General features: G+C 42.4%; 1 protein-coding gene and 1 long non-coding RNA gene across 7 annotated transcripts in view; one reads left to right on the forward strand and one right to left on the reverse strand.

The window, feature by feature from the left end:
* Positions 1-17,796, forward strand: part of LOC113063359 (transcription factor SOX-5-like) — a 115,151-nt gene that overhangs the window by 82,439 nt on the left and 14,916 nt on the right. For 4 of the 6 annotated variants that reach the window (XM_026233681.1, XM_026233699.1, XM_026233709.1 and 1 more), the window contains 4 exons: positions 320-492; positions 1,855-1,923; positions 9,678-9,804; positions 12,012-12,097. In XM_026233681.1, the coding sequence (XP_026089466.1) occupies positions 320-492; positions 1,855-1,923; positions 9,678-9,804; positions 12,012-12,097 (455 nt within the window). The remainder of the gene's footprint in view (positions 1-319; positions 493-1,854; positions 1,924-9,677; positions 9,805-12,011; positions 12,098-17,796) is intronic. The other 2 variants (XM_026233691.1, XM_026233725.1) reach the window with 1 other exon arrangement.
* Positions 1,930-17,796, reverse strand: part of LOC113063385 (uncharacterized) — a 40,598-nt gene continuing 24,731 nt past the window's right edge. The window contains exon 3 of the long non-coding RNA XR_003278682.1: positions 1,930-2,155. This is a non-coding gene — a long non-coding RNA (uncharacterized LOC113063385). The remainder of the gene's footprint in view (positions 2,156-17,796) is intronic.

A 17,796-nucleotide genomic window follows, 5' to 3' on the forward strand; every position in this document is an offset into this window, starting at 1 on the left:
GGACATTTGAACGCTTTAGGGGTTTAGCACACACACAAACACACACATTGTTTGATTGGTGGTAGTCTGGGGTAATACCGCAGTGCAACGACATCCTGTCGAGTGATTTAGTCTTCCCCTCCTGCCGTCTGCTTGGAGGTTGCTCGTATGTCAGAGCGTTCTCAGCTTCAGCCCAGGTCAGAGGTCAGCTCATGCTAAATGTGTAGCGACGGCAAGGTAAACACCAGGGCGATAGCACATCTCAGGAGGAGCACATCTGGGTACAAGGCTTCCTTGACTAGTTCTTTGACCTTTGGCCTGTGCCCTTTAACCCCTGCAGGCACCCCGGACAGCCTGGCGGAGAAAGAGCGCCAGCTGATGGGGATGATCACACAGCTCAGCAGTCTCAGAGAGCAGCTACTTGCCGCCCATGAGGAGCAGAAGAAACTGGCCGCTTCGCAGATCGAAAAACAGCGCCAGCAAATGGAGTTAGCGAAACAGCAACAGGACCAGGTCAGCACTTAATCACCGTGTTTTGCCGTGCATGTGCCCTGTGTTTCTTTATCTTTAGTTATGCACATTTCGTCAGTTATTTCACATCTGATCCTAACTAGTGGTTTTTTTTTCAATTGCTGAAGCCAATAAAGGTATCTGGAGGGCAGGATAGGCTAATATAATGTTGATATATGAAGAACGTTTTTTTTATAACAAATGAAGTTTACACACAAATCTAGATATTAAATAAACCTGTAAGTTCTAACCAGGTACAATGCGACACGCTTGGTGTTACACGCAGTGAAATCTCATCGGGCAAAAAGCCTTCTCCACTTAGCTGTGTATTAATCAATAAATGTATTCTGATAGGCTGTAATTTAGTCACTTTGCAAAGCATTTTACTGTTAGAAAGAACAGAAAATAATCAATCTGATATTTGAAACAAAATGTACTATTCTGAATGGGTTAAGGAAGCCCTGTATATTAGACTTGTTCTGGGTTCTCTCGACCCTGATAGCACTTGTTTCTAAAAGGGGGAATTTACAATTCGTATTTTTTTTTTTTTCATAAACTGTTTTTTTTTTAAACGTTGTACTGCTTTTTGATGGCTGATGTTACTTTAAAGGGGATACATTTAAAGACAAAACTTTTCTGACAGGGCTTTTCCGACACTGTCATCATGTTAATTAGAGCACCCCTGCTAAAATATTCAAACAAAACCAAATTAGCAAACCATAAACTAGCCAGCCTCACTAATAATATAGTTTGCAGTTGTATGACCAGTAAATTAATCAACCGGTGTGACCCATTCCTTCTTATCATGTCTGATTAGGACACAGTGGTATTGTGATGAACATTTAAATAGAGCAGAACACAGAACAGTGAGTGTTATCAGTATGAGTGAAGGAGAGGTATGGGTGTGTAACATACGAACGTTCTCCACTTTGAACCACATTCACAAAGAAACCTTCTGTTCTCTCCATCCCCCTATAAGTGTGTGTGTGTGTGTGTGTGTAACATTCAGGTCCCCTCCAGCATGCATGCAGGAGTCTAAAGGTGTTTGCATACAGAAGAGTGTGCTTTAGCTTTGTTGTGTGTATAGTTGCTTCTGGGGAGCTCAGTTTTACAAAAGAAAACAGATCAGTATTAACACATATACTAACACACCCCTGTACACACACACACACACACACACAACGCTCCAGGACTGGGTGCCACTCCTTGGTAAATATGTATGAAATACAAAAGCACACCCAAGAGCTTCAAACACACAGTTTACCGTCACCATACAAGCATGTGACCCCATCTGCACAAATAATCTCCTCTCTTCTTGAAAAAACAGTTTGACATATCTGACAGTTTGACATGTTCTGTCCACAGATTGCACGACAACAGCAGCAACTTCTGCAGCAACAACACAAAATCAACCTCCTGCAGCAACAGATCCAGGTGAGTCTTCATATAGATGTGCATGTCCACTTGTAGATTGTATACATGTTTTGCCTTTATGCTTTTGAAGAGGCATGTTTGTGAGATGTCACAATGTGAGTGATTAGTCACAGTGACCGTGGGGTTTCATCAAACGTTGTTGTCCACCAATCAGCAATCAGCCCCCCTAAACCAATCATTAACCAGATCAGCGCTGGTATCCAGAGTCCACATCCGTAGTCCTTTTGTAGAACTGTCAAAATATAGCAACAGAAACAAAGACAAAGCAACATTACAATGGAATACTATACTTCTAATTTTAAGGCAATCCGTATTATGATAACCTCAGTAGAAAAAGATAAATGGCAGATTCAAGAAACTTTGATTAAAATATAAACACATCTTAAGCAAAAAGTATAAATAATAATAATAAAAAAGTCTAATTAAGAATAGCCTACCCCACCCCCTACCCATTTGTACATGGTTTTAGGAAACAGTTCTTCAATGCACTTGGAATATCATAGATGTGATTTTGAACTAATTTATATAAATTCATACAATTTTCTAAAAGTGAATATTCTAAATGGCATTTCAAAGGTCATAGCTACCTTTATTATAATTCTAAAATAATTTAACTGTTTAAAATAGCTTTACATGGAGTATAGCATTGAGTATAATACTTGAATTGACCTTCCCTTTGAAGAGCAAATCACATTTTAAAAAACTTATGAGATTCCATTTTGGTTCATGTGCAGCCTAAAAAGATTACTTCCTATAGACAAGCAGCTTAATACGTTTTTTTAAAATAGTGTGTATTTACCCATGGCAATCATGCTAACTATGATTTAAATGAATCTTTAAAAAAAAGGTAGGGAATGTGTAGGGAATGCCCTAATGGCTGGTAAAGGAGCTTTTAGATAACTAAAAACAGACACTTTTTTTATGGGTTTGTCCCAGCTGATTTATACATGGGGCAGAGAGACACTGGCCTGCTTTGTGTGTGCAGGTGTGAAGCGAATAAAGGCTTTGTGTGCAAGAGGAGATGAGATGAGTCTAATTTGGTTGATAAAATGAGACTTAGCCTTGAGAGGGTCTCCGGCAGTTTTGGCCAGGAAGCCACATCACACTGAGACTATTCACACACACACACACACAGTCACACACAGATCACTCCTGTCCGTTGGACCCATGCCATTCTCATTTAGCGCCTGACTGTGTGTGTTTGTGTGTGTGTGTGTTGCAGCTGTTTTCGTTTGTGTGTGCATGTTCATACTACACAGCTTAGCCTGAACATGTGTATGTGAGACTTATCTGTGTCTATTTCAAAATCCACATCAGCTCATATCTATATGTGTGTCAGTAGCAGCTGTGTGTGCGTCAGTCCCCAAAACACGTCCGCTTGGGTTTCTCCAGCCCCGCTCGTCGCTCACAGAAACAAAGCTTCTTTTTCCCATGACTTTGCAACCTTTTCCCAAACAAGCACTTCTCCATTCAGCCCAGTGGAACAATAGTTTCTCACAGTCAACACGGAGGCGGTGAAGGGGGGCGAGAGGAGGAGCCCCTTCTTATGGACCAATCATATATTAGCCCTAAATCACCTCCTTAAAAAAACACATTTGACTTGTGTGTAACACACAGGCCGCTAACATACTGTGAGCAAACACTTGTGTCAGAGACAAATATAGCAGTCCTGAACTTTTAGAGTATGTTTAGAGTTTAATACAAGATGTAACTGAGGTCAAAAGCCAGATTCCACTGCCAAAAGAAGGAAAATAAGCTTTAAAGTCAACATGAAATAAAAAGTGACCCTATTTACCTTTTAATAAATGTTCCTGGTCTTATTTTTAACAGTACTTCAGTACATGTAATTCAAAACAACATTTTTCTTTTGGCTTTTTTTTCTTTTTTTCTGCAGTCCAACCCTTGTCCTCATCAAATAATCTGTTTTACTGGGTCACATTGAAGAAGTCAAATAGATAGTGCTATTTCATGTTGACTGTGAATTGTAGGGCCAGTAGCACATTTAAAACTCCTTGAAGAGTTACTTCTCTCCTGAAATACACACACAGTTAACACATATATCTCTCTCAGTGTGGGCCCACTTCTTTTGGCTCTTGGGGGTAACGTGCATACACACTCTTTCATTCTTATTAAAGCTGTGTCTCCGCTCAGGACCCCTCACGAGTCCCTCGCAGGACCCCTGACGGTTATCCAACCAGGAACACAGGCTCTTAGATGAAAGAATACACCTGCCGAGAAGCTTGAGGCACACATGCATGAAATGCAGGATATAATGCATTTCCATGCTTAACGAGAGGCGTAATGTCGAGAAAGACCTGTGGGCGCTGTGGCTGGGAGCTACCCACTGGTACAGCCACCTCCTGAGCGCCGCTGTACTGTAACACTTTCCCGCTGTCTGTTCGCTTTTCTCTCATTAGCAGCCTCCTTTCAGCACACCTCCTCCGACTCTGCAGGGTATCGCGCTGGTGTTAGAAAATTTCTGCTACTCAGCGTAGGGGCTGAGGTGAGGCTCCTCAGCTGTCAATGTGGCAGTCAACACAAGTAGCCAGACCTCCCATGAGGAGCTGTTTACGCTGGCTAATTTGACGTCGAACGTCAGCCATTTAGCAGGACGGCATTAGCCGCGGCTATAGAAACGAGCACTGTTGTCGCATATTTTTGCTAACTAAATAGTTTAAGTCTTCAGACACGGTGTCGACAGAAACTGGTGGCTGCTTATAAAACACATATTAGAGTCAACCTACATTTCGGGAAAACTAACCTAATAAAGAGCTTCCATGGCAGTAGCTTATACATGTCAAACACAGCATGATCGCTTCCTAACTCAATCAGACTCATTTGCTGAGCGTCAGTGCCTCCTTGAGATTGTAAATCCATTTTCCCAAGGAATGAGAGTTAAAAAAGAAGGTTGAAGAGAAAAAAAGACAACAGGAGTGTTAGCGCATCAGAGTTAGACCAGGTCCTGTGCACAGGAGCGGCTAACCCAATTGGCTGTGTAATTGTTTAATTTGTCTCATTACACCTAAATGAATGTAATTGGTGTTTTTCCTGCATGAAGTGGCCGCACTGGTTGTGTGAGCTGGGCTTTGTGCAGCACTGCGGATATGACGCTGGAGGAGTCTCTCATTACATGATCCCAATTGACATGTGCACTCACTTTATTTTATTAAGAATATTTCAGGCTGCATTTAAGAGTTTCTAAAGATGAAGTATGTAATTTCTGCACAATTAGCATTATCATTTATTTACTATAAACATTGTATTACCTTATTATGTACAGTTTTCAGGATAATCAACTTATCAGCATATTTAAATAACAAAATTGCACGTTCAACCTATTTCTTTGTGGTGTCTCTAAGTTGACCTTAAAAGATTGACTTTTGGACAGAAAATAAGGAATATTTGTGTGTCTGTGTGCATGTTCTGACTGTGGGTATGTTCAGTTTCCCTGGAAAGAAAACAGCAAGGTGGAGAGTGTGCTAGACAGACATGTCTAACATACTCATTCAACTCATATTTGTAAGTAAAGATTCGGACCACAGGATCAACAAGACATTGAGTGAGAGAGAGAATGATGAGGGAAATTCAATCTTAAAAGAAGGATGCACAAAAAATTCTCCAAAGTGCTATATGTTCAACAAGGAAGCCGAAGAGGAGGGAAATTAGCAGATACAAAGTGCAGAACAACTGTGTGTTACCTAAGCGACTGGCCCTGAGCAGCATATAACAGCCTGGTGTGTGCCCGTGTATGCATGTCTTGGTGTGTTTGAGTGTGTGGGGAAGGCTTCTCTCAGCCCGGTGGTTGGCAGTTAATGGGAGCTATTTGAGGAAGGACACACAGGCAGAGGACCAGATGGGCGCTGCGTTATGCCCACCTACAGCGGGCGGCTGACGCACCTCCTGCACTCACACCTAATGGGGGCCTAATAAAAGGCTGGCTGTGCAGACACAGGCTCGCCACTCAATTTCATTAGCCGCTAATCAGCCAAAGGTGCCCTTGGCTCACGGAAAAGGACCGTTTGCTGGAAAAAAAAAATGAGAGGCATACTTGGAAAAAAAGAAAGAAGGGCATGAGTGAGAAAATGGACATGCGTTTGCAATTGGAAAGAGCAGGGTGGTTGTTTTGGTGGGGTTCGAAAATGCCACATTTGTCTGGAAGCCGCGATCAGGCATGGAAAAGGGAGATCAAGCATCAGTCATGTGACCTCAATGCAACTCTTTAATAGTCTAGATTTTGATAAGGTTCCAACTGTGTTTTTTCTCCATAGAATATCTGACTTTTAAAGGTTATATATAAAAACAAACTGAGAAAAGAGCTGAGAAAATTGCTTTGAATCCAACATTAAGATGAATAGTTTTTACTGTGGAGAACTGTGAAAAGAATTGGTCCCACTTTATATTAGGTGGTCTTAACTACTATGAACTTACATTTAAATTAATAATTTAATACAGTGCATTTATTGCATACATACGTTTTTACACTGTACTTATGTTTAAAAATACCTGCATCTAAATACATCTTTACATTTTTTCTCTAACTGCATTTATAATTTCACTGCTGACCCATCCCTTACACCTAAACCCACTCTTAAACCTACCCATACAACCAAACATGTCCCTAACCTTACCCATATCCCACCTCAATAGCAGCAAAAGTGTTTTGAAATACAATATGAACACAAATACATTGTACTAATTTTTGATGTAAGTACATAGTTAAGGGCACCTAATATAAAGTGGGACCAAACTATTTAGCAGCAAACTTCTGTAAAGCTTTCTGATGTAGACAAGTAATCATTCCTAAATGCTCAGGTAACTTTACTGCAAAAAATACTTTCTACATACAGTACAATCAGTCATTTTAACACAAAGTAATGATTATAGTTTTTAAATAATTGTAATACTTTTATATTGTGGTTGAAATCCCATTGGAGGACATGAATGGTAAAAATACATACAGACCCAAAGCTGCTGAAAGAATTGGCGACAGTACCTGTTGTGCTCTATTAGGGCCATGATAACTTACCCTAAAATGACATCCCACAGTTGTCATGAAGTAAAACTCTCATGAACATGAGAACATTGACAGCTTCCTTTTTCAGCTTTTAATGTTTAACCAGGTATATAATAAGCCGAGACACTTAATAAAGAGACTCAGGAAGTAGATCCATGTATGCAAAAGCAGATTGTCTGCACGTGTTTGTTTGAGCGTGTGCGCAATTTCGATTGTACTCACCAGGGACAGTCCTTTCGTACTGATGCCTGCACCAGACTGGCAATCATCGCAAGCTCTCTGTAAAAGTTAATGGCCTATGCCCACGTCCACAGGGCTAATATTAAGTGCCAGTCTGCAAGTACAGTGCGTGTGTGCTAACGCTGCTATCCAGGCGCAAATTAATTATTAGTTATATGGCTTTGTGTCCCCTCTTCAGCGCGAGGTCACTGAGGCCCGCCTTTAATTGCCGGAGCATATGGCTGGAAACAGATTTTAGCGGTGAGACTCGTTCTTAACCACCGTTTTTGCGCGCATTCTCAGATGTGAGCCATATTGTCAATGCTGGCAGCTATTGTTTCACTCATTTACTTCTTAGAGCAAATTACTCCCTAATAATAGCTCTACCTTAGAGTTTTTCTCTCCTCTGTGCCAGCAAACCTGTTCACACTGCATATGTTAATTATCTGCACATCTTCATTATGTTCAAAAAGCTTTAGGTTCAAGCTGTGCCGCCTGGCGAGAGGCTCTGACTCAGTTTGGTGCCAACTTTCCACTTTTTCCCTTTCTGTTTGTTACTTTCAGCATTTTTTTTCTTTCTTGCTCTCCTTCACTCTCTATCTCTCTATCTCTTCATATAAACCATGAAAGTTGGAAAGTTAGTCACTCTCTTCTTATCCTTGACAGGTTTTTTCCCTTTTTCTCTTTTGCAATACATTTTTCTCAAGGCTGTTTAGGCAGGTTTTTTAAGGTTCTAGTTGTACTTTTTGTATAAATAGTTATGTATGTTTTTTTATTTTTATTTTCTATCATGGAGTTAGTCTATTGGACCAGTCTACAGACAGCATTTTTTTCTCATTTGATATTTATTGGTGAAACCTGTTCAGACCCAATTAACAGGACAGATTCCTCTGCTTTTCAAGTAAGCAATTCTTCCGAGTTCAAGGAGTCAGTATGGAATTCCACAGCCAGCTGTTGGCTGATTAAAAGAGCTTTACAGAGCTTGCAGCTGGAGCTTTCTGGAATATTCCACAGTTGTCATGTACATTAGACAAAAAGGGATTCCTTCTCCTCCTGTGCAACTGAGTGTTTCTCTAAACTATTACTAGTTTAACGGCAACTCATCTGCCAATCCCTACAGTTGAGTTACTTTGTTCCTGTCTAAGATTATTCTTTCTTAAGGCTTCTTTGTTTCTGGTCCCAGTCAAAGTGAGAAATGCTTTACAGGTGATGTTAACCATTCAAGTCCTTCAATTTAAATCTCCTTTGGTAGCAACTTTAAAGTTTAGTCCTGTTGTTCTCTAATTCCTGATGCATGTCAACTGGATGCATTAAACTGCATTAACTGGCCTGAAAATGTCAATATCAGCCTCACCTACTCTGCGTGGGTAATGCTATTTGCTACATTGATTGAATAGAGAACAGCATGACGGTGTGTTCGAATGCTTTGAGGAGATCCACGAGCCTCTAATTCCATATGCACCCACACACACTTGCTTACATGTCTGTGCATTTAAGAGAAGAGCGTGTGCTTGTAATTTGCCACAAAACACTCCTTGCTTAAAACCACCGGAGAACACAACACACACGTGCACATTGGCTAGCAAACACTACTGTGGCCACAGAGCTGTAACTCGCGGTGAGGAGACACAGGCAGAACCAGAGGAGCATATGTCCAATTAGGACTGGAAGTTAGAGCCGCACCAGCCCGTAGGGGGTCCTGTCAAAATGCAACAATAAAACGCCACTTCCTCCTGATCTGGGAACAGGAGGCCTGCCGTTTGTGGTTAACCAAAATGGAGGGATGATTGCTCTGTGGTAGGAATTTAAAAACCACCAGCCTCTGTTCATCTTAGCACACGACTGCTGTGATAAAGCGCCTCCTCTGCTCTCGGAGCATGTCACTTTCATATATACAAAGTATTGTCACTTTTGGAGCTTTTGTGCTTTTCTCGTCAGTAGAACCATCTGTTCTCTTCTTCTTTGGGCTTGTGTGTCTCAAGAATCTCCCTTTGCCAAAGTTTCTGGCTTGTGTTTTTTTCTTCTTCCTCCTTTTTTAATCCTGGAAACCTTGTGAAGTGGTGTGGCGAGTTGCCGAGCATGGTTCTCTGCAGAAATTGAGTCCAGCTGTTGCCAGAGCGTGAGGAAGCTCCTTCACATGACAATAATCAAGGGGAACAACTATCCCAAGAGCCACTCGTCCACACCTCACTTGTCCTCAGGTGACAGTTGCTGGACAAGCACAGTGTTTAAACTCTTTCTAGAAGTAAAATAGCCAGACAAAGGGTGTTCCCCTTGCTAATTATTCTAGCCAAAAAACATCCATTACGTATGAAGTCTAACTGACATGTAAATCAGCCAACTACAAGTCATTCTGCAAGAAAATATGAAACCGATAATTCCAATTCATGTCCAATTTAGCATTTGTCGGTCAGTGATCAAACTGCGGGTGGTCTGAAGGATTTTCTTCGTAGTTGACATGTTTTGGCTAAACTCTTTGTTTGTGACCAACATCTTAATTGTTTTCATTCTATCTCTTCAGCAGGTCCAGGGTCAGTTGCCTCCACTGATGATTCCCGTGTTCCCTCCAGATCAGAGAACTCTAGCGGCCGCTGCAGCACAACAAGGATTTCTACTTCCTCCAGGGTTCAATTACAAACCAGGCTGCAGTGAGTATTAAAGTAGCATTTCAGTGATGGGTTGTAAAATGAAAAACGTCAGTCCAGTTTATTGTTCACACTAGAGATTTCAAACCAGATTGCTGAAAGCGAAGTCTTCAACCCAATGTTGGGCAGCATCTCCCTCCTGTCTGGTGTGTTATTAAGATCAGCCAACACCACTGATGCCCGTCATCTCCCGCACATGACAGACTCTCATACTAGACAAACTCACTTGCTTTTGTGTCTCTGTATTTCTTGTTCAAAAGTAGGAACAGGAAAAAAAGAAAACTTCCTCTGGGGTTTGTGTTTTTGGCCGTAGCAGTCCAACTGTGAAGCAATGTGTTGTTTACCGCGAGAAACGTGGCGGCAAGTGCCAGCAGCGCAGCAGCAGAACGCTCGCGCTCTCACGGGGGGGTAGAGTGACCTGCCCCAGGTTTCTTCATATTAACACGGGCGGCCGCCAGAACACGCGTCCAATACGCCTCGCACACGCCTCCGACTCCTCTCCAACTGTACGCGTGCACACACACATCGCATTCATTGCACACTCATACACACTCATGAATGTACATCTCCCTTGTGAGAAGGACCGGTCCGCATCTCCAGCTCCGCCCACTGTGCTTCACAGTTTCCCAAACAAGTCCCCCCTCCCTCTTCCTCTTCCCGAAGGCCCCCTCTCTCCCAACCATACAGCCTCTATTTCAATTACAGCCAGCAGCACCATCAAACCCTGCCCAAAAATTCAATTACGCATGTCATTTAGTTACCATTACAGTGCCCACTCACAAGGGAAGAAGCCGTTGTTTGAACCCCTTAAAACCAGAGCGGAAAAAGGGGGATGAAATCCCTCTGGTCGCAGGGTCCGGACTAAGGGGATGCTGGTTCCCACCCATTGCTCCCCAGAGCCAGGCCACGGAGCTCTTCCAGTCAGTCTGAAGATACTGCCTCCCCGCCAACAGCAACATGTTTACTTTCCTTAGTTTTGCTCTTTTGTTACAGCTGTACCCGGGAGAGACATAAAATAGCTGGAATATTTGTGTTTGTTTAGGGACTGAGAGAAAGACAAGAAAAAAAGACAAAACACACACATCTCACCAGAATACATCCTTGAACCGGGTCCAGGGCAATCTCTAACCTAGCGGATAAGTATTTTGGTGGGAGGGAAGGAGTGTATGGGAAAAAAGTTTTGGACCCACTGATGGAGCGTCTGGTTTATTGCTTACTGAGACAAGCTCTGAATTCCTCTACAAACCCCCTTGTACAGATACTCTGGAGCATCCAAAAGTGAAGTCTTCTGCCTTGATGCCCAATCTACAAGTGCATTTACCTGCACTATAAAAGTTACATTTCAATTGGAATAAAGCAGAAATTGTGTAATTAAATGCATTAATTTACTTTCATCAGATTCCATTTTAATTCCTTCCACCAATTTACAAACGGCATGCACAGAAAAGTGGGATATCATAGATGAAGGGCACGTCAATGCTGGCTTCAAAACACACACACCAAAAATCATTGATACTTCAAGAATAACAGAATTATGCTCTCACTTATCTGATATATTTAAAGACCATCTATCTGGATATTGAGCAAATGCATCTTCTGCCCCTTTTTCTCAGAGCGCCTCTTCCAACCTCTCCTCCCAGCATCATTCCATTGTTCATCACACTTTGAACTCAAAAAGCTGCAGAACAGATTTAGGGCACACTCGTGGTTTCTCATGCCACAGGCTTTTTCAGCGTGATCCTGATAACCCCCCCCCCCCCCCCCCCCCCACACTTCCTCTATGCGAACTGGACTGACCTTTACCTCTCAGTCGTATAATTATAAAGCCCATATCTGCAGGTGGACGCTAATAACTCTCGCTATTCACTCCTCAAGTTCTGATTCATCTCTCCAACGCAGAGACTCTTGTGCAGGGCCTGAGGAGACGGGGCACTGACGTTAGCTCGTTAATTACCGTCCTCTCCTTATCATGCCTTAGCCTTCAACTGCTATTGTGCTCGGGGTATTAAAGCTGCAGCTACACAATCAGCCTTTCATTAGAATAGAGGGGGGGGGGACTTCACAATGGAGGTCTTTACTGACAGAAGAGAAAGCAGTGAATCTGTCGCTCCATCGAAGGAGAGCAGAGGGGGATGGGGCCCAGAGCCTGGGCAGAAGTGTGGGGAGATGAAAGGGAGATTCTGACATGCCTATAATGCTCTCTTCCTCAGGTGACCCTTACCCTTTACAGCTAATACCTACAACTATGGCAGCAGCTGCTGCGGCGACGCCTGGCCTCGGCCCTCTTCAGCTGCAGGTAACGTCCATCTTGTGGTTTTGTTTGTTTCTGTGTGTTCCTGTATGTGTGTGTCCATCCTTTTCTCAGAATTTTTCCCAACCTTTCAAACAAAATCTCTTTTTCTCCCCTCGTTTTTTTCCCCCTTTTTTGTTTTGTGATCCCGATAGAGAACAACAATGCCCACTGTTCTCCTCAACCCTTTTCCTCATGCCAACTGCAAGTTGCCATAGAAATGGGCCTTTGTGAGGGGCCGGAGCCCAGAGAGAGAATGCCGCACTGCTGGCTCTGGGGTGCTGATATTGTTCACTGTGGAGCGAAGGGTACCATAGAAACTGTTTTTAAGGGGGACAGAGCACAGAGGGACACTGAACAGAGAGCAAACACAAAAAGATATTATGGGTTGTCTGAATAGAGTCAAACCCTAATGCAGCCTCACTGTGCTGCTCTGAAATGGAAAACGCAGTAAACATGCATCTCCACGTCTGTCCTTTTTCGTCTTCCTCCCTAGTTTGGTCTCTGGCAGGAGGAGAAGAGAGGGGTGAAGAGAATAAATCACACAGATGAGGGGGAATAGAGATGCACATCTGCTACAACACTGTGTTTGTGTAAGAATATTGTATTCCGACTTACTCTAGCCCAGTATGGACGGGCTGCATTGAACCCCTTGTCACCAAGAGCCTGGCTGTTTGAGATGCATTAACCTGGGGCTCCACAGGGTCCGTGACCGGCCCTTCCTCTCTGTTACCTCCCTCAGGCATTAAAGAGTCTGACTAAGAAGCCAAATTCACTATTAGCAAAAATAGATGAACATAAGAGTGAATTTTATTAGGGCTTTGCGCATGCAAAGATATATACACACCTGCATATCTGAATCACAGATAAAGCATATGTAAGAGGTATAAATGGCTCTCACACATACGTGCTCGCATCGAAACAGGTGGTATTTCCCAGGTGCCCTCTGGATAACAAGTGATAAAACAGGATATTTTTTTCGGGTATTTTTTTTTTTAAACCCTTGCTGTCTGTGCACTCACCCCGCTGTGCTCCGTATGACTGGCTTATTGCGAGAATCTTGTCCCGTCTGATTTTATCTGCTTCAGAGCTTGTCTCCATATGTTCCTTCGTGTTAAGATTCAAAAAATCCCAGATTGAACAGCTTTGTCAGGCACAATTGGATTTCGTCAGAAAAACAACAGGGAAAAAAAAGAAACAACAACATCCAATGCCACTGTTCTCTCATTCCAGCCTTAAATCTCCCTTGCAATACACACACACACTTACAGAGAGAGAGATTACGGCTTTGTCACAAAGAAAATGATTTACTAAAGCTAAGCTAAATACAGAAGTCTCAGACAGAAGCACATTGGATTTCCTCAGGGACAATCAGTGCGTCTGTGCGTCTTATCTTTAGACCCCCCAACACGATGAGAGGCCCAAAATATTTGCTTTGGTCACTCCACAAGCTGTTGTTCAGTGGTTCACACACTCAACCCAATGAGCTTACACTTTCAATGTGCGTACGAATTTGGCTTGCAAGACCAGAATTACAACAATACTATTTAAATTTGCATTTATGTATTTGACAGTCATTGCGTTTAAGATTCTATCAGTTTGCATTTCCTAAGAATCAAACCCATAGCCTTTCTAGCATCATACTCATACATCATAGCTAGGGGAATGCTTAAATATATATGTGACCCTCTTTGTGAAATCCAGGCTAAAGTCACAGAATCTAATTATGAGATAACAAAATGTAACCACTGTTTGACCCTTAAAGCCCGGTTCCATTGACTAGTTTGATCACTCTGTGTGTTTCGCCATCCCTGGCTCGGTTGGAAGAGGTGGGCCAGAGTATGGTTCAGTTATATATAGGCCTAGATCAGTAAGTGTGAGTGCTAACCACGCCAGACCGCGGAACTTATGATACATCCAGCATGATTGCGTGTACATTTGTGAGCGGCAAAGCGATAGATCTGTAAAGCAATTTATTGTGAGAGAGGGTCGTGTGTTACCACATCAGACTCAAATGCACAGGCTCAAAATAATAAAACACAAAGTTAACAAAACAAGGCACTCCACTGTGTTGAGCGGGAGCACTTCTCTGCTGTCTTCATGTGCATTTCGGAAACTTCCTGTTCCCCACTTATGAAGTCATGATTACGAGCATGTTGCATTCTTTTCTGTTAAAAGTAACACTAAACAGTGGTTTGTGAATGTCTGCTTAGCCTAAATAATTTTAACGGGCGTGCTTCATGTGAGTGCTGCTGCAGTCTAGGCCCACCCCAAATGTTCTCATTGGTTGAGACGTGTGATGACACCCATCCCAAGCCAGTACTGATCAACATCCCACCCCTCCTGTGATACATGGTTTGTCTGTATGTGTATTCAAAGCCAGCGAACAATGGACTTTCATAATAATAAAAAAACTGCGTTACTGGGCCATAAAATAATTGTTGGTGTTAATCAATTAATGCAGTTATGCAATTATAACATGTTAACTTGCCCTGTCCTAATATTATATATATATATATATATATATATATATATATATATATATATATATATATATATATATATATATATATATATATATATACTGTATGCGTGTGTCAATCGAAAACATTAATGTATTCTGTCACTTGCAGTGTAGATATGTTGATAACTTGTAGTACAGTCATCCAACCTAACCTTGCTTCTTACATCCTAGGTAGTGTGCATGTCGAGTATTTAGAGAAATTCTCTTTAGGTTATATGTTTAAACACACCTGCAGTCGCCAGATGAACAAAGTCACATCTGTGTGAGACTGCTCACCTACAAATGGTCATTAAACAAGACCTTTAAGTGTGTATGTGTGTCCGAGTGAGAGGGAGTCATTGCACCGGGGTCACCATCTTCAAGGTGTTTGCCATTATTCACTGCAGAGGGTCTTTAAACCTGGCCACAAAACCACTTTTCACAACTGCGGCCACAGTTCACATTGGCCTAATATTCTATAACCAGCTAAATTAACCTGTGTAACCCACCAAACCACACACAAATACACTGAGGGATTGTCTTGAAAAGCAGGGACAGTGACTATGACGGTGTTAAAAATGTGGGAATAAAGAAAGAGGGAAAGATGAGAAAAGGGGGAGTAGAAAGGTATGAGCTGTGAGCAGCAGTACTGAAGAGGTATAAAGTGGGTCAATGGAGGAGGTCAGCCATCATATGTAGAGGCAGATGTTGGACCATATTGCACTGGATTACTGCAGCACACAGCAGAATAAGCAGAGAAAGCGAGAGGGAGACTGTATTAAATGCCTTTTATCAGCTGTAAGAAACAGTACATGTATTTTTATTTGTAGTTCAAACCCCAAGCGATTAATTTTTTTGACAGGCATTTGTGTGCTCACAATGATAAGCACCATGAATTCCTTTCAGATAGCGATCTGGTGGCATTGTCTGAGCTCGATGAGGTCAGTGACACTGTTAATAGATAGCATGGCTGGATTGATCCTGTCCAGCTTGCCCTGTCTGCACCACAACATAATAAGCTTACATAACGTTCCCAGTGTATCACACAATGGGAATGTTATTTTGAAGCTTCCCAACAGGCAGACCTAAAACTGAGTCTCTTCCCTGACAATCTGAAAAAATAATTAAGCAGAAAAGAGAAAAAATGATCCTACCTCACAATAGATTTTAATTTGGCTTTTGTATTTTTGTAAGCACAAGCTTTAGTACTAATTGACACTTAGGGAGGGAGATTTCTTGGCAGTGGCTTCAGTCAGACGCAACTCATGTCGAAGTTCATCCCGCCTGGCACACTAATCAAAACGGGACACAACTCAACAGCCAGTGTTTAGTTTAGCAAAAAAAAAATTAAAATACAACAAGAATAGGACTAATTGACGATGACAAAGAAAAAAAGCATGAGGCGCACAATTGCCAGCGGTGACCAAAACGACAATAGCGTAGAGGATCACTCCAAACTGCTTCCATTTTGACAACAAAGCAAGATGGGAAAAGAAGCTCATAATCTGAGTAAAGCAGGGGATTACTGGAGAGCGAGAGATGTCTGCTCAGCCACATAAAGACACGCAGATCCACTCCGACGGATAGCGCTGACAGCAGCCCGTCTTCCTGCGCTCAGAGAGGGGATGGGGACTTAGCGAGGATGGGGGGGAGGCTTTGTTAAAACATGTGTCACCAACACTAATACTCTCCAATCGGCCTTATGAGTTAAAGCGCAAATGCCAATCTATCTCCTCCCGTCACCCTGCATATACACACGAACAAACACACACACACTACTTAATGCAGTCACATCTGACCTGCTAGATCGGACAGGCCTGAAATCAGGTGCAGCATCACAGACTGGCATTGTCATTGGGATCTTTCTTTTGCTTCCTTCCTCTGTGTTGATGGTGTGTTTTCTCTTACCTTTGTCGCCTTTAAAAACACACACAGAGTTCTAGTTAGAGAGTTAGAGCTGGCCTAAGACTCCTCTGTGGGGATTAGCAAAGAGAGAGAGTGAGAGAAGCAAGGGGAGAAGCTTTAAGAGTTCAAAAGGACGGAGCTTGACTGAAGGAGACAAGAGTCCTATCAAATCCTTCACAGATACACCCTCCCCCATCCAGCACCTCTGTGTGTGTGTTTTTGCGTAAGGCTGACATTTAAATTCCTCTGTTACATCCCCACTTTTGAGATCAGCCACCCATTCATCCCCCATTCTCGCTGCGTGTGCATACGTGAGCCCATGGGCACTCGAGGGGCACTGTGCTGTCACTTCCTGTTTGCTCATGCTGACGACGGGGTGGCAGTGCTTTGAGGGTGTTCAGTGGCAGCCCGTGTTGGAAGTGCAGTGTATGTGTGTGTCGGTCTAGCGGTTGTGACTGACGAGAGCTGGCCCTGTAATAGAACTCAATTCAGAAAGCAAATAAAGCAGTCTGATGCAGTGGACCAGACACGGAGCATCTCGCCCTCACGCACACACACAGGCAGGGCATGCACCGACAGGAACCGTATGTCACGCTCAGGCACACACACAACCAGGGGCCATGGTGGGAGTAATTGAACAGAAATGACCAACAAGAGCTTTATTTCATGTCCTGCTCCCCTGCACAGACTACAGCTCACAACTGAGGTCACCTCCTGATCAGAAAGCCCAGAAAGATTTGTGTGTGTGTGTTGAGGTAGTGTATGACTGTGCACAACCAGAGTGAGGAATACAAATAGAAGAAATGCTTAGAAGGTTTATTTTAAAGATAATGACTGACTGACTGTACAATGGCACGCTCATTACTTAACATAAAGAAATATAGCTTTGAGTTGAGATTATTTTGTGATGTTAAACAAGAGATAAATTTGTAGGACAAAAGTCACCTATACTGTACAGTTGAGTGTTGGAATAATTCTAATATTTCAGCAGTTTAAAAATTCCATTCAAACAGCATACTGTTTCTACAAATGTCTAATTTTACTTACTGTAGACATTAAAAAACGTAAGGCGAAACAGTGTTAATTAATATCGTCCATTGTATTGTACATAAATATAATTATACATATATATATATATACATACATATATATCGATGTACCTCTCCTTTTAGGCATAGGGTTAATATAGCAGTGTCCTGTAATTGAAGGAAAAATCAGTACTTATTAACTTTATTAGCTCTCTGAGGTGCAAATTTAGGCAGATAAAAGCCAGTGTGAGTGGATAGAGATGTTCCGT

The sequence above is a fragment of the Carassius auratus genome, chromosome 4, assembly GCF_003368295.1.
Source record: "Carassius auratus strain Wakin chromosome 4, ASM336829v1, whole genome shotgun sequence".
Taxonomy (NCBI): domain Eukaryota; kingdom Metazoa; phylum Chordata; class Actinopteri; order Cypriniformes; family Cyprinidae; genus Carassius; species Carassius auratus.